Consider the following 25086-nt stretch of genomic DNA (forward strand, 5'->3'; position numbering starts at 1 on the left):
AGGATGGTGGCTGCTGTGTTTGCACATGCTCAGTGTGACAGGATGTTGGCTGCTGTGTTTGCACATGCTCAGTGTGACAGGATGTTGGCTGCTCTATTTGCACATGCTCAGTGTGACAGGATGTTGGCTGCTCTGTTTGCACATGCTCAGTGTGACAGGATGTTGGCTGCTGTGTTTGCACATGCTCAGTGTGACAGGATGTTGGCTGCTCTATTTGCACATGCTCAGTGTGACAGGATGGTGGCTGCTGTGTTTGCACATGCTCAGTGTGACAGGATGGTGGCTGCTGTGCTTGCACATGCTCAGTGTGACAGGATGTTGGCTGCTGTGTTTGCACATGCTCAGTGTGACAGGATGTTGGCTGCTGTGTTTGCACATGCTCAGTGTGACAGGATGTTGGCTGCTGTGTTTGCACATGCTCAGTGTGACAGGATGTTGGCTGCTGTGTTTGCACATGCTCAGTGTGACAGGTTGTTGGCTGCTGTGTTTGCACATGCTCAGTGTGACAGGATGTTGGCTGCTGTGTTTGCACATGCTCAGTGTGACAGGATGTTGGCTGCTGTGAAAGCTGAATGCTCTGTGGTTAGAAGTGATGTCACACATTAGGATAACTGTGCTCGCTCTCTGTCAGAGTAACAGAGAGCGAGCAATTTGACCACATGACCCTCAGTACACAGCATGATGTGCGCTGTAAACAGGAAGTAGAGGAGCAGGACTGAGGTAAACCTCTGAGGGATCAAACTGAGACTGAGCTCCAGATGTTTCCACATGTTTCTGCTCTGCGTGTGTTTGATGATTATTTCAGGTATAGATGATGGAATATGGCCAGTCTGATGTGAGCCTGCTTCTCTGACAGCTCCTCACCTCTCTGTGCTGCCCCCTGCTGGCTCTGATCATTACTGACTGAGTCCTTGCTGCCACTTTATTAGGTACAGCTTGCTAACACAGGCTCAGACCTGCTTTGCCTTCAGAGCTGAGCCTTAAATCTTCATGGCTCAGATTCAGCAAAGTGCTGGAAACATCCCTCAGAGTCATGTGATCAGTGACGTCTGCTTTCAGCACTGACAGATAGACAGGATATATAATAATAATAATCAAATGCTGATTTTTTTTCAGCCCTTTGTCTGAATGCTAATCCAGCTGTGTGTGTTTGTAATGACAGTAAATAAATGTCAGACTTACAGCTCCTGCTTTACTGCATTAAAGTGATCAGATGAGTTCAGCACTTTGACATGGATGGTAGTGAAAGCAGGAAATGACAAATGTAGCACAGCAGCAGCGTTTAACAGAAACTCTGGGATGAACATCATTCATAGAACAGCTTCCAGCTTCTTTTGCTCGGCTACAGTTTGGATGGATTTGCAGATGCAACAAGACTAAAATGGTTAGGGTCAGGAGGTCAAAGGTCAGAGCTCCTGTGGGTCTGAGGGCGGCCTCACGCTGGAGAAGGATGAAGGAGTCTGACCTGAGCCAGTGTTTGACATGAACACATCAGCACTGCTGTCAGTGAGCCTAACGACAGCCGTTAGCATCATTTCAGTGTTTCAGTCATAAAAACACTTCCTGTCTCTGTGGTGGTTACAGTGACATCATGCAGTTTGTGCTTTGACCTCCAGAGGGCGACAAATCAGCACAGACAGAGAGCTCCATTCAAACTTTGCTGCCATCAGGAATAATTCTTCAAATATAATCATCAGTGTTTGAGCAGTTATGATATCAGGGACAATCTAGACATGTGTGACAATACTGAACATGTCACATGACACACCTCAAACATCATGTGATCCACTCTCAGTCTGCACTTTCATTCATGACTTCAACAGGTTGAAATGAGCTTTGAAGAAACATTCAGTGAAATAAATCTTTCATGGATTCATGTGAGCAGCAGATGAACTTTGTACCAACAACATCTTCAATAACAGAGTCTGAATGAAGCTCAGGTGTTGATGCTGCTCACTGATTGGACGCTTGGTTTCAGCTCTGCTCTCAGTCTTTACTGCACAGGTGAAGGTAGAAAGTGTGACTGGATCTATAGACTGGAAACAGAGAAACATGCTGAACATTTGAAGCTTTGCAGCAGAAATGTTCATGTTACAAATACAGCAGAGCTGATCTGGGATCAGTGTGTTCACACCTGCAGCTACAACAAGGTTTCATGTCTCCACACGTCAGCATGTGAACTTTACTCTGACTCAGTCTGAGCAGTCAGACGGCATATTTTTAAAGTTAACACATCAGCACACACAGAGCTGAGCCCCTCCCACCTGTGCTGAGTTTCAGGTGGAGCCCCGCCTCCTTCCAGGAAGCAGCTCACCTGTGTGTCCGTGTTTAGTGTCCAGGTGTGGAGTGGAGCTTGTTGTTGGTGTGAAGAAACTGTAAGTTTGCTTTGTTTCCTCCTTTAACAGTTTGTCTTTAGGAACTTTACTGTTTGTTCAGCTCGTGTTTGATTTCTTCACACAACAAACTGTGTGTGTTTGTATTTCCGGTCTCTCCATTAAAGTCAGTGTGTAATGTTTCCTGGCTAACATCAGCTGTGTGCAGCTTAGTTCAGCACAAATCTGCCGCTCCATAGTTCACGGTAACGGACTCACAGCTGGACCAACGAGGCCGAGTGTGTCCGCCACTCTGAGCTACGTTCGTGTTTGTGTACTTGTAGTTTGTACTTTGAGTTCACTCAGAGCCCACAGAGGACGCAGCGTACGTGATGACGTCACAGCCCTTTACCTCCTTCATTGTCACTGTGATTAATATTTACACACGAGACACCTGCAGAGCTCTGACGCTGAGCTAGCACACAGCATGCTAACACTAAGCTAGCCAAGAACCCAGAGTGAGTTAAAGCTGAGTAAACACTGACCCCAGACCAGCACCGTGATAAAGTGAGCTGCTGCTGCTGAACTTGAACAGGTAACAAAGTGATGAGCAGTCAGGCTGCAGGTTTCTACCTGTTCATGTTTCTACAGTAGAATCACTTTGAAGTGTCTTTGTGCTGTTTCATCTTTGATTTGTGTTCATAAACACTCAGAGAAACATCACGTGACCTCATCAGGATCTGTGTTGGTGTGTGGGGCTGTACCTCAGCTTTATGTTGTTACATGCTCATTTGTTCATTTTAACATCAAAGTAATGTTATGAGGAGTAATGAAGTAACGTACTCCATTACTTTTAATCAAAGTGTTCTGTGTAATATGTGTAATAATGACTGTTTTGAGTAATGACCAACACTGATCACAACAAAGAGGAAATGCCTCCAACATGCACAAACATTTGAGCCACAACATGCAGTTAATGTGCACAAATGTCTTTGATATGCTGCTCAGTGATGGTGGTGACTGTCAGAGCAGAGCTACTGAGAATCAATAAGTAATATCAATGATGGGATCAGAATCACTAAATTCTTCTCATCCCTGTCAGTATCATACATGTGCTGTATAATGTGATAAATGTAGAGGTGCTGGCTGTTCTCTCACTCTGCTGTTTAGCTGTAAAGGACGCCTCCCTGCCTTTGTCTCATTCATGACCTTTAATAGTCTCTTCTAACATGCAGAGATCTGTATGATCTGTTTCATAGAGTCTAACCAGCCTGTACAGGTAACAACAACAGTCACTGCATCACTGACACACAAACGTCATCTCTGTCAATAACAACATTCATACATGGAATAAAAACACATCAGTGGATCATTGCTGGAGCTGATGTTTGTGCTCCTGGTGCAAAGGCTCTCAGTTTCCTCCTTGAAATAACATCAGTGGTGGGTCAGCGACATGCTTTCTTTCCCTCTCAGGTTTAAATATCTGGGACTCTCCACCGTTTGGTTTTAGAGCTGAAGAAGCTTCTCAGATGAAACGTCTTCCAGAAACTTAAAGACGTCTCTTTTCTCTCCAAGCTCCTTAGATCACATGACCTGGATGACTGAACCTACAGACACATTGACCTGGTTTCTAGGTAGAGCTGGGCGATAGAACGATAACGATATGTATCGCGATATAACTTTTTCTCGATAGAAAAATTAAACTATCGCGATAGACCTCGCCGCTCTTGTCCTCTTAAAAAAAAAAAAAAAAAAAAAAGGTCAGCCAATCCAAACTAAGTAGCCACACGTGTGTTTGTTTGGGAAGCAGCCAGCGCGTAATGGAGGAAATGAGTGTGCCGACTAGAAAAATCAACCGAGTGTGACCGAAGAGAAAACAGATGATGGTTCCAATGCCGGAGAGATTGTCGAACGGAAGAGCCACAGAAGTTCCGTAGTGTGAAGGTATTTCGGCTATTTCAAGTCTGACAAAAACAGAGTAGCGTTCACTGTAAATGTGCCGAAAGCAAGTCTGGAAATACAATAAACTGGTGCATGCGTCACACTGTGCGCCACGTTATTGTTTCGGTGAAATGAATTTCTACAATACTGTTAATTCTACTCTCTGCAGTGTTTAAATGCTTACATATACACACAGTTACTGTCCGTCCACACATACGACTCGGTTCTGCTTCTATGTCCCAGCTTTGTTTACTTTTTCCCACCGAGGCTTCTAGACTTCTGATTGGCCAACATTTCTGCACGGTTAGGAATCTAGCGCCACCTGCTGCTTTGGCATGTTCATAGCAGCGTTTTCCTTCATTTCTGCCTTTATGTGTGGACGGGATTATTTTTAAAACGAAAACGGAAAATCTCCGTTTTCAAAAATACCCGTGTACGTGTGGACGTAGCCTCAGTCTCTGACTGGAAGCGCTAATTCGTCATTCGGCTTTTGTCAGACTAAAGTAACTGTTAAAACTGTTTGAAAAGCTCAGCTATACAACAAGGAGAGATTGAGAATTTCCTTTTAGTTCTCAGTTTATTTGATATTGACAAAAGTTAGTCAGTTTTGTCTGTTCTTCTGTAAAACAAACTAAGATTTATTTTTAGAATTAATATTTTGTTTCTAAGTGGAATTGACAGTTTAGTCTGTTTCATTTGTTCTATTTTGAAACTTAAACGCTTTAGCGGCTGCCTTTTGTGTAGTTTGCAATATTTGCCTTTATTTATCTGAAAAAGTCTCATGTTCCTTAAGTACATCTACCCTGTTGAACTTATTATGGGAAATAAATATTTAAATAAAAACAAGCTGCTGATTATTTCACATTTTACTTGTGAGCAACGGCACATTTAAATCTTACAAATATAGTTATTTGGCTTATATCGTGATAGATATCGTTATCGCCTGAAATGAAAAAAACATATCGTGATATGAAAAAATCTCATATCGCCCAGCTCTACTTTAAAGGTGATCGTTTAGGACTTCAGCAATAATACAGACAGCAATGTAGTTAGCAGTAAAACAGCTTTATTGGGAATTAACTTAAAAAACAAACAAACATCTGTCTCCTATTTTCTGTCACACAGGAAAGAAGCATCAATATCTGATGAGAAGACTTATTTATTTCTTTTTGGGGGTTTTTTCAACAGGAGAAGAATATCTAACAAGTTGATTTGTTCACATCTTAATTTTTAAGTGACATGTGCATTTTGAGTTTATACACTCTTTATATAAGGCAACAGTTTCCTTTTGCAGTATTTTTGTGTGGAGTGTTTTTCTATTTCTTAACAAAAAGGGAACAAAGGTGTTTAAGTTCACCTAGGATGATTTGTCTTAACTTTCACATGGTCTTACTGAGGTGATGTGAATTGAAACATGCATTTTTTTTTGGCGGTGAGGGAGGGATGTGCTGGAAAAGTTTGAAAAGGGACCTTGAAAGTGCTTAAGAAGTGCTTGAATTTGACCCTGAAAAAGGCATATGAACCCTGATCATTATCATTAGCCTGTGTAAGTCCTGAGTGTCCTCCAGTTCAGTGTCTTTGTCAGTCCCACATGTGTCGTTTCTGTTCAGCTGGTCTTCCAGTCAGTCATCCATCTCAGACTCTGTCATTCTGTCATAAACACCAGCCTTCACCACCTGTGAGGCCTGCGTTTGGGTCCTCTCTTCTCCACATCCACACTGCGATGCTGTGACATATACAGTACATAAAATCAAAATTCACGTTTTATGCAACTAAAGTGTTTCATTATGTAGGCTACAGAACATAATTCAGTTATAGACGATATATGAAACATGTATACTTACTGCATTTGAATCATTTAAACCATATGTGATATAAACACCTGCACGTGTGTTTGAAAAAACAAACGCTTTGATTTTGACACCCCAAGAAAATCTTCCTAGATCTGCACGTGTTCAGAGTAAGAGCCGAATAAACAGCAGCAGAAGCTGATTGATGAACAGCTGGATGACATATCAGCTGTAGCTGCAGCATCTGCACAGAGTTTGATTGGCTAACGCTGATTTGTTTGTTTTTTTAAACAGGACAGCAGAGAGAGAGAGGAGGAGATGAAAAGTGCAGCAGATTGATGAGACAGTGAAGAAGAGGTGAGCATCTGACAGAGCAGAGCCAGTTTAAAGGAGCCTCACAAGCTCACACATGACAGCTTCATCAACATGGAGCTCTGAGTGTTTATTAAAGGATCATTGGACGCTCTGACACAGCTGACTGCAGCCTTTAGCTGTGAGCACACAGTGTCTCACATTTACATTCACTTCCCTGTCAAACTCAATAACTTTAAACAGCTGCTGTTATCAGGTGAAGATAGCAAAGCTTTCAGGGCTGAGCCCCAGTGTTTCAGGATAATGGCCCCAGAGACCACAGTCACATATGTGGGGAAGGATTTTAAGTTTAAAACTTCCTGTAAGCACTAACAGCAGAGACGCACAAAGTCGCAGACAGGGAACAAAGTATTTTAGGTTTGTATTGTCAGATTATTTAATCATTATACTGAACAAATATGTGAAAAAGTAAAAACCTCTATTATGATGAGGTTATCACTACATTCACATGTCGTCGATGTGTTCTTTCACACAGATCAGTTTCAGTGTGTGTGGCCCGTACACTAAACCATGACACAAATTCATATGATGTGACACCCAGACTGTGTTCACTGTTTCTTTTGGTAAAATCATCTTCTCGTGTTTTTATAGAAAGATGATGGAAGAACCTAAAGAACAGCCAGCCAAAGCAGCTCCATCAGCAGGTAGGAGATCAGTGCTTTGTATGATGAGACGTATGGATGTATAGACTTCAGGCAGATTCTTTTTTTAACTGTGACAAGTACATGAAATTCACGAGTTGTAACCTGTCCTAATCTTTGCCTTAATCTTTCTGTGGGACATTAATATAACATGAGAACTTCCAGTCTAAGGAGTTTGGCAGAGAAACAACTGGACTTTTTTGTACTTTGAACCCACATATGAGGTTAAAACGATGCCACCTTAAAATGAAACTGAAGAAATATTGAAACTGAAACAAATGTATTGAAAGTGAAATGATAGTGAAAAAACATAAATATAGAAATTTAAAGAAAAAACTCACTGTTCATGTGGTTTTCACACTTACATCGTTTTTTTCCATGTACAGTTATTTTTTCAGCTTCAATTAGTTGGCACTGCTTCGGCATCTGAGGGTGCGCTTGAGGGGCGGGGCTTCAGAGCCACATATATGAGCCACATATGTTTGCGCACATTATATTGCTGACCAGTGACTGTAGAAATCATGGACGACCTAATATCTGCAGCAGCCGCAGTCATGAAGAAACTTGCGTATCTCTGAACGGCACATAGAGCGGGGACGCTGAGAGGAGGTCCAGCGTTTACCGACTGTTTCAAACTGACAGACTCAGGTGTTCTTCAGTGTCTGCCTGACAGAAGGACCTGAGAGCCGCCACAATATTTTTGGTAAGTGAAAGGTGTTTGTAAGCTAATCTGTAGCTAACATCCTTAGCTAGCTAGCTAAGATGGGCACTCGGCTATCGGCAAAACTTGTTTTTTAGCTAACCCGTGCAGGTGAACGAAATGAGCAGAAACGCACCGGGCTGCTCCGTCAGTAACTAACCACAGTTACTGTACTTTTATTATGAGTATTACACTGTAAGAGCAACAGGCTGCACTCTGCTGCAGCTCCTGTGCAGAGCTGATTATTCAATATGTGCAAACAGCAGCATGTTTTCACTCTTTTGCCACATCTGTAAGGATATTAACACATATTTTAAAAAAGGCTTGCACTTCAGTAACCCCTCATTAATCATTAATTACAGATTAAATAGCAAAGCCTAATATTTATGTACTCAAACCAAATACTTCTGCTTGGCAGCTTAAGTTAAAATGTGTGTTTCATTTTTCCTCGGATTACATTTTTAGCACTGACTCTGTGTATTGTTTTTACTAAGTTTGTTTCAAATATTCAGGTTAAATAAAACAGTCTGAATCATTCTTATTGAGGTAAGTTCACAAAGTTACATGTGCAGTACAGCTTACATCCTTTGAGAGGGAAAAAAGCATTAATATTTGTTATGATACCTCTGTATGTTGGTGACCACGGTGCAGCAGCAGACTGAACCAGGACTGAAACCTGCTCCGTCTGCTCATGTATGCAGATTCACATTCACAAAGCACCAACAACTCAAAGGTTAACATTATATTGGAAAATCTGTTGGTATATACGGCTTTAAGAAATAAACAGCTCGTATGTGAGCAGAGCTGAAGAACTAAAGAAATGTAAGAGAAGAACTTCAGATCCTGGGTGTGTGAGGACAGAAGGATCAGCTCTATTTCAGATTTGAGATAAACTTTATATTTCAGTTTGTGATGGTTCAGTTCTCTTTGTGATTGCAGGAGCTGCCCTCAGATTCAGACCTCAGCACCACCCAGTGACAGCAGACAGATCATCCAACATGTTCACATGTTAACTGCAGAATGAACTGATGCAAACAGTACAAAGGTTAAAGCACCACATGTGCTGTAGTGAAAGCTGCAGCTGTTTTATTGATAAAAACAAAGTCAAAAGGATTAATCACCCATGTATCATATGAATGTTGGGTTTTTCTCTGTATCTGTTATTGTACGATCTACTGTACAATATAAAGCACCTTCAGGTGACTGTTGTTGTGATTTGGCGCTATATGAATAAAATTGAATTAAATTGAAATGTAACTGTGTCACTATATATCAGCATTAACAGGACCTCAGCTTGGTGTTTCACAAAGCTGCTGATCTCAGACCTGCACAGCTTCCGTTTTAAACACTGAATGTACTCAGCTGCATGAAGAGCACGTTTGAGTTTCTCTGACACAATTAAATAAAAACTGATGAAGGTCAAAGGTCGTCACTTGTATGTCGAACTACAGACTTGTCATCTGGAATTCTTTCACAGTTTTTTATTTTTGCCAATAGTGTGTTATTTACCATTAAGTGATTCAGAGTCATTCATACCAGAGTAACCAGAGAGGATCATATATTTTTAAATATATAACTATCCACAGGACTGAATATAATATCTCTAAGTAAAAGTCCAGAGACTCTGAGGATTATCCAAGTATTTATAACATTACACAAAGCAAAGCTCAAAAAGCTGCTGGCCCTGATGCATTACAGGGCATGCTTGCCCCCCACACTGGATCCTCACCAATTTGTCTATCAAATCAATGGAGTACAGAGGATGCTGTATCCACAGCTCTTCACTGTGTACTCTCACACCTGGACAACAAGAGTACTCATGCAAAAATACTGTTAGTTGACTTCAGCTCAGCATTCAGTACAGTTCTTCCCTCCAAGCTGATCACCAAACGTGTGGATCTTGGACTCAACAACTCCATCTGTACCTGGATCATGGCTCATGGACTTTCTGACCAACAGACCTCAGCATGTTAGGTCAGGCCATAACAGCTCTACCACTGTCACACTCACACTGGCACTCCACAGCGCTGTGTGCTGAGCCCGTTCCTCTATGACTGCAGACCTTAGTATGCATCCAACTCCATCCTTGGACGGGTCTCCAGCTTCAAGTTCTTGGGGATCCACATCTCTGAGAATCTGTCCTGGTCAACTAACACCTCCAGCCTGGTCAAGAAGGCCCATCAGAGCCTCTTTTTCTTTAGGATACTGAAGAAGAATCAACTTCCACCGCTGTGTGATAGAGAGCATCCTGACCAACTGTGTCACAGTCTGGTGTGGGAACTGCTCTGCTGCTGACCGCAAGGCACTGCAGCGCCCAACACATCACAGGGATTCCACTTCCTGGCATTGAGGATGTCCGCAAGAAGAGATGTCTACGCCGAGTATGCATCATTCTCGGACTCCTCTCATACTGCCAATAAACTCTTCCAGCTCCTCCTCCCCTCCAGGAGGCGCTACAGGAGCCTTCAGACTAAAACCAGCAGGTTTAGGAACAGCTTCTTCCCCACAGCTGTCACCCTACTGAACTCAGTCCCCGCTGAGCCTTTCCATCCACACTCACCTAACCCTTCTACACTCCTCCTCCCAGTGACCATGATCCTTTCATTATCAACATTCACCACGTTGGTTACTGCTGTAGTTTTAGGACACTGACATGGTGTAGTCTCTGTTATAGTGCCTACACTGTTATAGTCTGTTCAGAGAGCTACGCTTCCACTACTGTAGATATTTTCATAGCACTCTGTAGATCTGTTTACCTCACAGTGCTTCATCTTTATATATGTATATTTGTTCATAGTATACCTGTATACCTGCCCGTCTGTATAGCAATACAGATCATCTGTGTATCGGTTACAATATTATTTTTCAGTTTCAATATTTTCTTCAGTTTCATTTTAAGCTGGCATAATTTTAACCCCACACATCCTAAAATTCAGTATTTGTTGATGAGATGATGAAGTGTTAATTCAACAAAGTTAGAATATTTTTCACATGATGTCGACTGAGAACCATGTTTATGTCTCTTTCTTGTTTCTGTAGAGGAGGAGCTTGCCAGGGTGCGGTCAGCCTTTGTCTGGAGGGTAACAACAGAAATCCTCACACAGCTGCTTGAGGCCCTCGTATGTGACACTGTCTTAAATGAGTTGGAGAAAGAATCGATACTGGAGAAGAACCTAGCCAGAGCAGATAAGGCACGCAGCTTCATCGACACAGTGAGGAAAAAAGGAGACAAAGCATGCAAGATAACAATCAAACATCTTCAGATCAAAGATCCTTCTCTTTTCTCTCAGCTGCGTTTGAACTCTGATCCATCTGCTCAACAAGGTGAGGTCATGCATCATATACCATGAATAAAAATGGTCACCTTGCAGTTTGTTGAGATGTGAAAGTGAAACCTCAGAATTCACTGTAAGAAAAAGGAGAGGGCAAGAACGTCATTCTACGACGAATGTTTGGATTTGTTACATGCCTGCAAATGTATTTTCTAAACTACATGGACATCATAAACCTGTGAAACTACTTAGATCTAATGTGAGCTGTATTTAATTAAACACAAGTGTTCTTTACTTTTAAAAACCATGCAAACTGATTGCCTTAAAGAAGAAAAGCATGAGTCATTTGACTTAAATGCCACATTTTTATATAATCAAGTTCAAGTTCAAATTTTATTCATCACCTGCAGTGTCAGGTTGCCCTGCAGTGGAATGAACCCGCCCCCCGACCATACACACACAACACAGACATCACATGGGGATACAAGTCAGAGAACGTTGCATTATAGAAAAAACACTGAAATCTACACTACAATGGGAAAGTACAAGGGGAAAAAAGAGACCTCTGCTCATGCTGGGCTATAGAGGACAGCATGAGAACAGGAAACAAAAAAACTCCTCTGCACAGAAAGCACATAAATGTCCACAGTACAACATTATAGAGCACGTGACCAACAACAAGGTTGGTTAGGGGATAAGGAGTAATCCCAGGCAACACAGCAGCCATCCTGCCACTGCGCCGACTCTCCGGCGTGGGCCCAGACCCGCCTCGTGTTCCCAGGAGGCAACAAGCATCGAAGGCATTGGAAGGGGAGGGGGGATGTGTGAGTGCTTATCAGTGTAAATGTATGTGTGTGCGTGTCCATAGTTCAGCTGAGACAGTGTCCTCCGCCCTATCAGGCTAAGTAAACAGTCTACCAGCCAACCCAGGTGGCCTTGCATGGAATGGGAAGGAACAGACTCAACACAGTCGTTATCAGGGTGTTTTTGTTCAGCTCAGGCCTTGAGCCCACAGCTGGCGCCGAAGGGGTAGCCGCATTATATGATTTGTGATTTTTCTTTTACAAACAACTCATGAGAATTTCAAGCTGTTTTTAACACTCCGACACCGACACTGGTCTCTCAATCTCCCGCTGGATAGCTGCGAGCCTCTCAATTATGTTATTTACCTTCAATTCTGTGGTCTTTTCAGGCTTTTGCTCACAGAGCAGATTCTGAGACTTCACGACCGCAGCCAACTGATCCGCGATGTAATCCAGCTTCCGCCCCAAGGTGTTGTTCCGAGTGGATTCTTCCTTGATGTAATCCAATATACACTCAGAGGTGTTATTCTGAGCCTTCACTGCAGCCGTTAGCGCCTCCAAGCTCTTAACCATGCTGCATTCACTGAGCCCTTTCTGAGAAGCCGCACCTCGTCCCATCCTTTCAATCCCAGCGGGCAGCCTTGTGGGGGTTTGAACAGCCGGTTCCGCTTTCTTAATTCTCCGATAAACCAGGGCCAAGCCAGCTCCGATCAGCAAGAACCCTGTTATCATGGTTCCGAATAGGTACATATCTTCAGCGTCCTCGATCGACAGTCCCGCCAGGCACACGATCCTCCATGTCTGCCACTCGTCCATCGTGTATCCGGCAGGGAAAGTACCTCCAGGGCACTCGGGCTCTCCCGAGCCCAGACAACTCGTTGAGAAAAGGGTGTCAATAGCATTCAGAGACCAGTTGATCAAATCCATAATTCTCTTTTAGGTTTTTAGACACAGACTGTGAGAGAGTGTTCCAGGGAAGTGAAATACACATGAGACAAGACAAAGACACAAGAGGCTAAGCAGGGAAGATAAGGGGAAGGAGAAGAGGAGAAAAGTGCGACTGCCTTCGCCAAGAGCCAAACGAGAAGGAACATGTTTAGTGTGGCCAGAAAGGGTTTACATTATCTTTCGCCATTGTAATTTACGACAAGAATTAAATGTGAATTACTGAATCTCTCTCAGATGCTTATTTAAATAACATAGCAGTGTTGTTATTTTTGGTGACAAAGTTTGGAGAAGAGGCACAGAAAGCAGAAACCTGTTTAGCCTGCACATGTTGGCATCAGGTACATATGAAAAGCTGCAAAGCAATACAGATGTGTAGGTTCAAAACATTTAATGTGGCTGTTTTCAGGAATTACATTTAGGAATTCCTGTAGCCCCTTTTTTCTGGTTTTCTGGTAGAATAAGTATATTAAAAACTAAAACGTATGATAGGCTCAACAAAGGACAAAGTACGTCAGATAGCTCCTTCAGACCAGATTTGTATTTTTCCTTCTTTTTTCCTTTTTTTGATTCAGATGCTCTTCAGAAGTGTCAGCCTAAACTTAAGTCTAAGCTGAAGAAGTTCCAGCGTGTGTTTGAGGGCATCGCTAAAGCAGGAAAACCAACCCTCCTGAATCAGATCTACACAGAGCTCTACATCACAGAGGGAGGGACTGCAGAGGTCAATGATGAACATGAGGTCAGACAGATTGAAACAGCATCCAGGAAACCAGACGGACCAGAAACAACCATCAGACAAGAAGACATCTTTAAAGACACACCTGGAAGAGATGAACCAATCAGATCAGTGCTGACAAAGGGAGTGGCTGGCATTGGGAAAACAGTCTTAACACAGAAATACAGCCTGGACTGGGCTGAAGACAAAGCCAACCAGGACATCCAGTTCATATTTCCATTCACTTTCAGAGAGCTGAATGTGCTGAAAGAGGAAAAGTTCAGCTTGGTGGGACTTGTTCATCACTTCTTTACTGAAACCAAAGAAGCAGGAATCTGCAGCTTTGAAGACTTCCAGGTTGTGTTCATCTTTGATGGTCTGGATGAGTGTCGACTTCCTCTGGACTTCCACAAAACTGTGACTGATGTTACGATGCCCACCACAGTTGATGTACTTCTCACAAGCCTGATCAGGGGGAATCTTCTTCCCTCTGCTCACGTCTGGATAACCACACGACCTGCAGCAGCAGACCAGATCCCCCCTGAGTATGTTCACAGGGTGACAGAGGTCAGGGGGTTCACTGACCCACAGAAGGAGGAGTACTTCAGGAACCGATTCAGAGATGAGGAGCAGGCCAGCAGGATCATCTCCCACATCAAGACATCTCGAAGCCTCCACATCATGTGCCACATCCCAGTCTTCTGCTGGATCACTACTACAGTTCTGGAGCGTGTCCTGAAAACCAGAGAGGGAGGACAGCTGCCCAACACCCTGACTGAGATGTACATCCACTTCCTGGTGGTTCAGGCCAAAGTGAAGAAGGTCAAGTATAATAGAGGACGTGCAACAGATCCACACTGGAGCCCAGAGAGCAAGAAGATGATTGAGTCTCTGGGAAAACTGGCTTTTGATCAGCTGCAGAAAGGAAACCTGATCTTCTATGAATCAGACCTGACAGAGTGTGGCATTGATATCAGAGCAGCCTCAGTGTACTCAGGAGTGTTCACACAGATCTTTAAAGAGGAAAGTGGACTGTACCAGGACAAGGTGTTCTGCTTCATCCATCTGAGTGTTCAGGAGTTTCTGGCTGCTCTTCATGTCCATCTGACCTTCATCAACTCTGGACTCAATCTGATGGAACAACAACAAACAACATCCAAGAAGTCTGAAACAGGAGAATCTGCAGAGAAACACTTCTACCAGAGTGCTGTGAACAAGGCCTTACAGAGTCCAAATGGACACCTGGACTTGTTCCTCCGCTTCCTCCTGGGTCTTTCACTGCAGACCAATCAGGCTCTCCTACGAGGTCTGCTGACACAGACAGGAAGTAGCTCACAGACCAATAAGAAAACAGTCCAGTACATCAAGGAGAAGCTCAGTGAGGATCTGTCTGCAGAGAAAAGCATCAATCTGTTCCACTGTCTGAATGAACTGAATGATCGTTCTCTAGTGGAGGAGATCCAACAGTCCCTGAGATCAGGAAGTCTCTCCACAGATAAACTGTCTCCTGCTCAGTGGTCAGCTCTGGTCTTCATCTTACTGTCATCAGAAGAAGATCTGGATGTGTTTGACCTGAAGAAATACTCTGCTTCAGAGGAGGCTCTTCTGAGGCTGCTGCCAGTGGTCAAAGCCTCCAACAAAGCTCTGTGAGTAAACATGTTGTCATCGCTTCATTCTTAAAATCATGGGAAATAAATCAGAGGTGCTCAGTTCAACGAACACTGCCTTTTAAGAAAAATTAAAAAATAGCACTTAGTCAAATATGATACTTTAAATATTTCTCTCCCGTAGGACATGTCAGCATTTCTGAAATATTTTTGTCTTCAACTCGAATCAAAGCACAATCCAGATCCAGCCTACAAGAACATGAGCTCTGATCCTTCAGCCCCTCTGACAGGTTTATTATCCTCAAGTTGTTCACTTGTCTCCAACAACCAGGAGTCTAGCTCTGTTTTTTAAAGCAAATACTTGAGCTACCAGACTGCACCTACATCGTTTTCAGATGTTCTTATTTTAAGGTCTGGTTTGTGTCTCATCTTTATTGCAATCCCCCATGTCTCTCTGTTTTTCAAATATAAATCTGTTACCTCGGTGTGGCCAGAACAACATGGTGAACCCAAAATACAGACAAAGGTGAAGGAACTGAATATTACTAGACGTGAAGGCTTTATTTACACACAGGAACTTGACACTTGGAATTTTTTAACATGAACTGTGAACTATGGCGGAAGTCAAGCACTTGAAGCTGTGAGCATGAAGTGGGCTCTGTGGTAGGTTTCCGGAAATGGGTCTTGGTTGATGGTAATCTGAGTCACTGTAACAGAGGTAGAGCAGCATCAGAAAGATCACTGGTGGAGGTTACAGTAAGTGAACGAGGTTATCTTCAATGTCTTATTTGGGGTTTCTGTAGCTCAAGAGGTAAAGCTGGTCTGATCTGACCTACTGATCAGAAGGTTGGTGGTTCGATCCCTGGCTCCTCCAGTCTGCATGTCAAGTATCCTTGGGCAAGATACTAACCCCAACTTGCTCTCCGATGCATCCATCAGAGTATGAATGTGCGTGAATGTACTTAGAAAGCACTAAGTTCAGATAAAGTGTTTGTGAGAATGGGTGTGATTGGGTGGATGTGGCATGTTGTATAGAGCGCTGTGAGTACTCCGTGAGAGTAGAAAAATGCTATATAAGAATCAGTCCATTTACCATTTACTTGTCAGTAATTGGAAAGCAACTTGGGGAAGGCAGGTGGTGAGGTCTGGGTGAGTACTTGTTAGCTTTGAATCCAGGCAAAGTGGTCCAGTAAGTCTAAGAGACGAAAGGCATTAATGTGGCTGTGAGTGAATCAAGAAGACCAGCATCCAGGAAAACGTGACTGAACTGCAAGGGTGAGTAGATGATCCGAGGATTAGGAGGTTAGCAGAGTTATTGGGAGTGCTGATGTTATATTCAGCCTAGTAGATTACTGTCAGGTGTGGACAGTGGACAGGCTGACCAGGCTTCACCCAAAGGCAGAAACCAGAGTCTAGTGGGAAACCACCGCCGCTCACACAGACCATGACAGCAGCATGACCCCCCCCCCCCCCCCCCCCCCCAAAGCATTCTCTTTCACTTGGCATCATTTACCTCTCCCTTCTCCAATTTCTGATGTGTCCACCTTTGCAATGACAACTGTGATCAGGGTGAACCAAAAAGGTGCCGTGGTGAACAGATACTTAAGTTTGGTGAATGCAGTTTCAGCTTTGGGGGACCAGATGCATGCTGAGACTTGAGTGGTGCAGCTACCTGACTATAGTTGAAAATGAACAGTCTATAAAAATTTGCTATTCCCAAAACCCATTGGAGATGCTTCTTGAATCTACAATGGGTACAAGGGGTAGGCCACTCTGTTAAAGCTTTCACATTTGCCAGATCCGTCTTCACCTGCCCCCGTGCCAAAATGTAACTGAAAAAAGTTATTGATGAGGAATGGAATTCACACTTTTTTGCTTTGACATAAGGTTTATTCTCCAGCAAACGTTGGAAAAATAGCATGGACATGAGACTGATGTTCCTCGCAGGTTTTGGGAAAAATGAGGATATCATTCAGATACACCAATACGAACCTGTCAAGGAATTCCCGGAGGACATCGTTAACTAATCTTGAAACATTGCGGGAGCATTAGTTAACCCAGGCGGCATGACCAAATACTCGTAGTCCCCCAATGGCATGTTTAAAACAGTCTTCCACTTGTCTCCCTGATTGATCTGGAAAAAGTTGTAAGCGTTGCGGAGGTGGGGTTTTGTAAACCCAGTGGCACTGTGAAATGGCCTGAAAGCAGAGCTAATGAGGTAATAGGTACTTATTCTTGATGGTAATATCACTGAGGCCCCTGAAGTAAATGCATGGCCAGAGAGAGCCATCCTTTTTCCCCACAAAAAAGAAGTTCCAACTTGAGATGACAATCGTTGGATTATGCCTGCACCGAGGGATTCCTTAATCTACTTTTCCATAGCCGCACACTCAGGTCTAGACATGTTATAGAGCCAGCTAGAAGGCCGGGTGGAGCCAGAGAGTAGTTCTATGGTACAGTCATGTGGTCTGTGAGGTGGCAGTGAAAGCGCTTTACTTTTGCTAAATACTTCCTGAAGATCATGACATTTGGTGGGGACAGAGGAGAGATCTAAAACAGTCTCAGTGTTGGTTGATGGTTCCACAGGTTCCGGTGGACGGGCGGAAACAAGGCAATTTGAATGACAGAACAGACTCTAACTGATTACCCTCTGACCTGACCAGTCTAAGTGGGGGTTATGTAATTCTAGCCAAGGAAACCCGAGTATGAGTGGTTTGTGAGGTGCATGAAAAGCAAAAAAGGTAAGTGTTTTCTTGTGATTGCCAGGGGTGACAGGCTCTGTGCGCTGAGTTATGTGAGGGGACACTCGGTTATTTAATGACTTAGTGGGAATGGGTGGATTAAGGGGGCATAGAGGGATGTTTAACTGTCTCGCTAACTCAGACTCCATGAGGTTCTGATTGAACAAGAGCCTGAAAGGTCTGGTTAACTAGAACAGAGAGTTGGAGTTGCAATCTGGGTTTTTATGTTTGTGTGAGTATCCTCCACCCTTATCCCTGAACTTTCCAGTGGGCAGACCCTGGTGTGGAATCGAAAACAGACAGGTTCATCACGAGAAGCAAGTTGATCTTTCATGGTTTGATTTAATGACTGAAAAACATACAGCGGACGGTGGTTAGCACTGTTGCCGCACAGCAAGAAGGTCCTGAGCAAAAGTCTTTACAAACTCAACCAGGAAATCATCATGCGAGCAGAAAGAAAGAGGATGAGCAGATAGGTAAGCAAGAGAAACCCGCCAGCGTCCCAGGTTTCCAGAGAAGGTTCAGGTTCTAGGTACCTGAAATGGGATGTAATTCAATTCAATTTTATTTATATAGCGCCAAATCACAACAGTCACCTCAATGCGCTTTATATTGTACAGTAGATCGTACAGTAATAGATACAGAGAAAAACCCAACAATCATATGACCCCCTATGAGCAAACACTTTGGCGACAGTGGGAAGGAAAAACTCCCTTTTAACAGGAAGAAATTTTTGGTGTCAAAGTCAAAGCACAGATCCACCCAGTCTCTGTATTTCAGCTTATTTCCTTTATACACACATTTAACAGGAACAGTTTCAGACAGCTAGTGTTTACCTGACATTACCTGCGTACCTCACAGTTTGCAGGTAATGGGCATAATAATTACTGAACAGAGACATCCTGCTGTGAACTTTGTTGCTGTGGATCTAAAATGTAAAAATACATCTGAGAAGATTTCTAATCATGATTTTATGAGCCCCCAAAGTTTGATTCTGTTCATCTGGACGTAGCGCTCTCAGCGGGAGAAACATTTTGTCACTCATCAAGATGACTTCTTCAGGCTCAGCTGACTGCAGCTTTCCCCAATCTTATAAAGAGTACATCTGCATAATGACTCAAACCTAATGGTCAAGGAACTGACCTCCCAGCCTTATTGTTCCTTCAGTGGGCTGGTTTCAGTCATTATGCAAATGTACTTTTTATAGGGTTGGAAACCAGAAGTCAGCTGAGACTGTTAACCCTTCAGCGTGCTTTATGAAATCATCCAATCAAAATAAAGTTAGGGAGAGCGGGGCTTTAAAGGGGAATGAGCCAAAGCAGCTTTTAGACAGAAAATGAAACGAGAGTCCAGGATGTGATACATTATTTATAACTACATTTACAGTAATCACACATATTAGAATTAATAAAGTGACCAGCAGTACTGTAGTAAGTGTAATACTGCAGTATTACACACATATTAGAATTAATAAAGTGACCAGCAGTACTGTAGTAAGTGTAATACTGCAGTACTCACAGGCCTGTGCCAGCAGACACTGAACTACTGTCACTAAATCAACCTGGTCTTCACTGGTTTCCATTTACATACATTGGAATAATTGTGTTTAATTTGAAATATTTTTCTTCTGTTACACTTAAATTCTTGAACATTTTTTTATTTAATTGTGCATTGTAGTGTACTCATTTGTACACATTTGATTACTTAGATTCAACATATAAAGAGATTTTATTTGATAATAAATATTATTGTTTTGTTGTTCTTGTTATTTTTTTCAGGCTGAGCAGCTGTAACCTGTCAGAGGAAGGCTGTGAAAATTTGTTGTCAGTGGTCAGCTCCCAGTCCTGTAGTCTGAGAGAGCTGGACTTGAGTACCAACAGCCTGGAGGCTTCAGCAGTAAAGCTTCTGTCTGCTGCAGTGGAGAGTCCACACGCCAAACTGAATATTCTGAGGTCTGACCGATTTGTATTCTTTTTTCTTTTGTTTGTTTGTTTTGTTTTTAACTGAGAAAATAAATCCAGCAATTTAAACAGTAGAGGTAAACTTGATCAATTTACTGTTGTTTCGTACCACATCTGCTCAGCATAAAACAACAAGGATTCTTAAAATATAAGATTAGTTATTGCACCCTGATTACACTTTAACATCAGTCTTTGTTCATGTTTTCATTTTCAGACTCAACGTCTGTGAACTTCTAGCGGAAAACTGTGAAGCTGTGTCCTCAATGCTCAGCTCTCAGTCCTCTACTCTGACAGAGCTGGACCTGAGTATCAAAAATGTGCAGGATTCAGGAGTGAAGATTCTGTCTGCTGGACTACAAAGTTTAAACTGTAAACTAAATACTCTGAGGTCAGATCAATTGACATTTTGTTTTTTTTAAATGAACCAATTAAACATTTTATTCAAGGCTTCCGGTTCCGGCGCTCGTGGGGATGGACACCTAGTACGAGAGCTCTCGACTGAAACTTATTAAAACTGCCCCAAGTAAATTAATACACTATCTAAGTGCACATAAAGAGGAAAAAGGGGTTTAAATGATGTCCAGAAAGAACAAAATAGCTAAGAAGTTAACGTTTGAAAACGTGGAAGATGGCAATGTGCAGCTAACAGAAGGGGCTAACGTTAGCCCCTATAGGGCTAGCCGAGGCCACTCTCCCACTCCTAGCCGCGAGGATTCTGGGACAGAAGATGAGGTTGACCCAGCAAGTTTGACGCTGATACTGAAAGAACTGAGAGGCGTTGGGAAAGAGGTGAAAGAATTTCGAAAAGACACGAAAGCGCAACTGGTGGAAATAAGGGGTGAGTTGGATAAAGCCAATGCGCGGCTTAATGATGTGGAAACCAGGGTTGCAGAACACAAAGATAAGCTCCAGAACACAGACGAGATTTTGTCTGAGATACTAACAATGCAATTCAATGTTATTTATATAGCGCCAAATCACAACAAAAGTCACCTCAAGGCACTTCATAGATACAGAGAAAAACCCAACAATCACATGACCCCCTATGAACAAGCACTTTGGCGACAGTGGGAAGGAAAAACTCCCTTTTAACAGAAAGAAACCTCTGGCAGAACCAGGCTCAGGGAGGGGCGGGGCCATTTGCTGTGATTGGTTGGAGTGAGAGAAGGAAGACAGGATAAAAGACATGCTGTGGAAGAGAGACAGAGGTTAATAACACATATGATTCAATGCAGAGAGGTCTGTTAATACATAGTGAGTGAGAAAGGTGACTGGAAAGGAAAAACTCAATGCATCATGGGAATCCCCGGCAGCCTACGTCTATTGCAGCATAACTAAGGGAGGATTCAGGGTCACCTGGCCCAGCCCTAACTATATGCTTTAGCAAAAAGGAAAGTTTGAAGCTGATCTTCAAAGTAGAGAGGGTGTCTGTCTCCTGAACTCAAACTGGGAGCTGCTTCCACACCCAGTCCAACATAGCCAGGCTTTCTTTGCTGCTTTGACAAAACCTCAAATCCCAGTCAGAGATGATGAGCATCATCACAGTGATGATCATTTCTCTGTAACCCAGGCTTTCTGCTTCAGGATCTGTGCACGCTCAGAGAACAAGGAGACCTTTAAACATAATTTCACTAAATGGATGGATTGAGCTCAGCCTACAGATGAACTGGTGCCAGAGATCATAAAGAACATCAAACAGTCAAATTCAACACTTTTAATGGAAATATGAGATTAATCTTAAAAGTAGAGATAGTGTCTGTCTCCTGAATCCAAACTGGAAGCTGGTTCCACAGAAGAGGGGCCTGAAAACTGAAGCCTCTGCCTCCCATTCTACTTTTAAATACTTTAGGAACAACAAGTAGGCCTGCAGAGCGAGAGCGAAGTGCTCTAATAGGGTGATATGGTACTACAAGGTCATTAAGATAAGATGGGGCCTGATTATTTAAGACCTTGTATGTGAGGAGCAGGATTTTGAATTCAATTCTGGATTTAACAGGAAGCCAATGAAGGGAAGCCAAAACAGGAGAAATCTGCTCTCTCTTTCTAGTCCCTGTCAGGACTCTTGCTGCAGCATTTTGGATTAACTGAAGGCTTTTCAGGGAGTTTTTTGGACATCCTGATAATAACGAATTACAATAGTCCAGCCTGGAAGTAATAAATGCATGAACTAGTTTTTCAGTGTCACTTTGAGACAGGATATTTCTAACTTTAGAGATGTTGCGCAAATGGAAGAAAGCATGCAGGAAAAGTTTCAAACAAAACTAACATCACTGGAGGCTTACTCGAGGAGGGAGTCGCTCAGACTGTACAGGGTGCCGGAGGGAGAAGAATCGGGAGCTCCATCTATGGCCCACTTTGTGGAGAAGCTACTCCGGGAGAATCTCGCCATCCCACCATCAACACCGTTACAAATTCAGAGAGCACACAGAGCGTTATCATTACTCCCTCCGGACGGCTCCCAACCCAGATCGATCCTGGTAAAATTCCTGTGCTTCACGGTTAAAGAAGAAGTGCTGAGGCTCGCTTGGCAAAAGAAAGGTTTTATGTGGAATTCCAGCAAGAAATCAACCTCGACCACGATTACCCCCCTGAGATCATGGCTTTGAGGAAGGAGTATGCAGAGGCACGAAAGGTCCTAAAAGAGAAGAATGTACGGTTTAGGACCCTCTACTCAGCGCGCCTTAAGGTTTTTTTCGAAGAAGGAGTGAAAACCTACAACACGGTGGAGGAGGCAACGGCTGACCTGGCGAGTCGGGGCCTGCCGGTAAAGGTGATTACACCACCGGCAACCCCCAGAGAAAAACTACAAAGATGCCCGCTGTGGCGGGGAGTTGGTGGTCGGCGTCCGCGTCAGATCCGAGGAGCTGCGGGATATAGAGAGAAGCTGCAAGTATACAGACGTGAAGAGAACGAATTTAATGTTATGTATTAGCTATGGACAACATGGTGAAATATGGTTACTGTCGAGCTAAAATGGGTGGGGCTTCTCGTGCTGTGAGTGACGTCGCAGTGGAAAGCCCCCTAACTCAGGGGGTAATAAGGGGTTTCCCTTCAAGTTGTGAGGGTGTCAGTGGAAGTGCTCCACTGTCAGAAGCCAGCTTAGGAGCTTTCAAGCTCCAGTTATGTTCAAATGTTTTCAGTTCATTCCTAACTTTTTTCACTTGTTACTGTTTTAAGAGGGGGTTGCCTGCTGCTATTGAGTTTATGCGCTGTGGTAACTTAATATATCTTTATGGGAAGTGAGTCAGTGAAAGTAATCTCTTTTAATGTTAACGGGGTTCTGAACGTGATTAAGATGAATAAGATACTGTCCAAACTAAGGAAGGAGAAGGCCCAGATTGCATTACTTCAGGAGACACACATGAACCAAGTAGATCACTTGAGATTGAAAAGAAAGGGTTTTAAATATGTATTCTCCTCTTCCGTTAAGTCCAAACACAAGAGGGGTGTGGCTACACTTATCTCTGGTACACTTAACTATGAACATATCTAAGAACTCTGTGACGAGGAAGGCAGATTGGTTAGAATAACAGAATGGATAGAGGGGTCTGAAATCACAATTTTAAATGTTTATGCTCCCCCCGGGAGCGATTGGCTATTCTATAGGAATAGGTTTGATTTATTGCTGGATTCTCAGGGGATAGTTGTCTGTGGGGGGGTTTTAACTTTAGACTTGACCCTAAACTAGACTCCTCCTCCCCGACCAACCAGGTAACAGCACTTACTAGAAAAGTCAATTCCTATATGGTAGAGATGGGGATAATAGATGTATGGAGGGACCGCTACGCATCTACCAGAAATTTCACTCATTACTCTGGTTCCTTTAAAGTGTATGCAAGGCTGGACTACTTTTTCATGTTTAAAGTTGATAGGTTTAGGGTCAAAGACTGTGACATATTAACAAGAGATCTATCTGACCACAGTCCTATCTCTCTATCTTTGCAGGTGGCTAGGAAAAAATGTACCACACTGTGGAAATTGTTATCGCACCTTAATGATCCTGCCATAGTTTCCAAATTAAAGGTAGACATTAAAGAATTTCTAGATGTTAATGACACAGGAGAGGTATCTCCAGCTATTCTTTGGGATACGCTCAAAGCGGTAATGAGAGGTACATTAATTTCTATCGCCTCCCACTTAAAGAGAATCAAAGGGCAAAAATTAGCAGAACTACAGGCAAATTTAAAGTTGAAAGAATAGGAAGACATAAACACCACAAATCCTACTGTGAAGCAGGATATCATGAAAATACAGGATGAAATTAATGATATTTACACCCAGGAGGCCCAAAATAACTTAATTTTTTTGAGGCAAAAATACTATGAGACAGGAGGGAAATCTGCAAAATATCTGGCACATAAATAACGCAAACAACTAGAGGAAAGTACGATATACCAAATCAAGGACCCCAAGACTAATATTCTGGAATCAAAATTAGAAGACATTCAGAAATGTTTTGAGACCTTCTTTAGGGAGCTGTACTCACAGCCCAATGCTACGGAGGAGAATTGTACTGATGCCTTTCTTAGCTCTCTAGAATTACCTTCACTCCCGTCTCTCAAAAATGAGCTTCTAACACATCCCATTTTAGTGGAAGAAATTAATGCTTTTTCCAGATTAAAACCAGGTAAGGCAGTTGGGCCGGACGGGTTCAGTTCTCAGTGGTATCGCACCCTGAGGGCAGATCTAGTCCCCACATTGCTGAAGTCATTTAACTACATCCTACAGGAGGGAGAAATCCCACCCTCCTGGAGGGAGGCAACTATTTCAATTATCCCAAAAGAGGGGAAAGATAAACGAGAATGTGGAAACTATCGACCAATCAGTGTCCTTAACTTGGATTACAAACTATTTACTTCTATTCTTGCTCGTAGACTGGAGAAGTTTTTACCTGACCTCATCGATTTAGATCAGACTGGTTTCATTCACTATAGACAAACAACTGACAACATTAGGAGAATATTACACATCTCTGCTCAAATTTACAGTAAATCGGGATAATGAGAAAATTAAGTACCTGGGAATATATTTGACTGCGGACCTCTCGCTGCTCTTTCAGGCAAACTACGAGCCAATATCTGCAAGTATAAAAGCTGATTTGCACAGATGGAATCTGGTCCCCTTTATGCGTCTCAGCTCCCGGGTAACCGCAATCAAGATGGACACGCTCCCCAGACTGCTTTATCTTTTTAGAAACTTGCCAATAGAAGTGAGCGATTACCAATTTATTGAGTGGGACAAATGGATCTCCAGATTTATCTGGCAGGGCCGAAAGCCAAGGATTAA

General features: G+C 42.9%; 1 protein-coding gene across 1 annotated transcript; it reads left to right on the forward strand.

Moving 5' to 3' along the window:
* The first annotated feature begins 2362 nt into the window (after positions 1-2362).
* LOC143412359 (NLR family CARD domain-containing protein 3-like) lies at positions 2363-21603 on the forward strand. Its single transcript, XM_076888523.1, has 7 exons — positions 2363-2375; positions 6338-6400; positions 7007-7059; positions 10796-11080; positions 13352-15137; positions 19618-19791; positions 20015-21603. The coding sequence occupies exons 3-7, from the start codon at positions 7011-7013 to the stop codon at positions 20217-20219; spliced, it is 2499 nt and encodes an 832-aa protein (XP_076744638.1). The 5' UTR covers positions 2363-2375; positions 6338-6400; positions 7007-7010; the 3' UTR covers positions 20220-21603.
* Positions 21604-25086: the final 3483 nt, after the last annotated feature.

The sequence above is a fragment of the Maylandia zebra genome, linkage group LG2 (assembly GCF_041146795.1).
Source record: "Maylandia zebra isolate NMK-2024a linkage group LG2, Mzebra_GT3a, whole genome shotgun sequence".
Taxonomy (NCBI): Eukaryota; Metazoa; Chordata; class Actinopteri; order Cichliformes; family Cichlidae; genus Maylandia; species Maylandia zebra.

Excerpts from the sequence above, each read along its gene's own strand:
- LOC143412359 (XM_076888523.1), top strand. The coding sequence starts at position 7,011 with ATGATGGAAGAACCTAAAGAACAGCCAGCCAAAGCAGCTCCATCAGCA. Across the intron at positions 15,138-19,617 it reads AAAGCCTCCAACAAAGCTCT|GCTGAGCAGCTGTAACCTGT; the intron begins GTGAGTAAACAT and ends TATTTTTTTCAG. Across the intron at positions 19,792-20,014 it reads GCCAAACTGAATATTCTGAG|ACTCAACGTCTGTGAACTTC; the intron begins GTCTGACCGATT and ends TTTCATTTTCAG.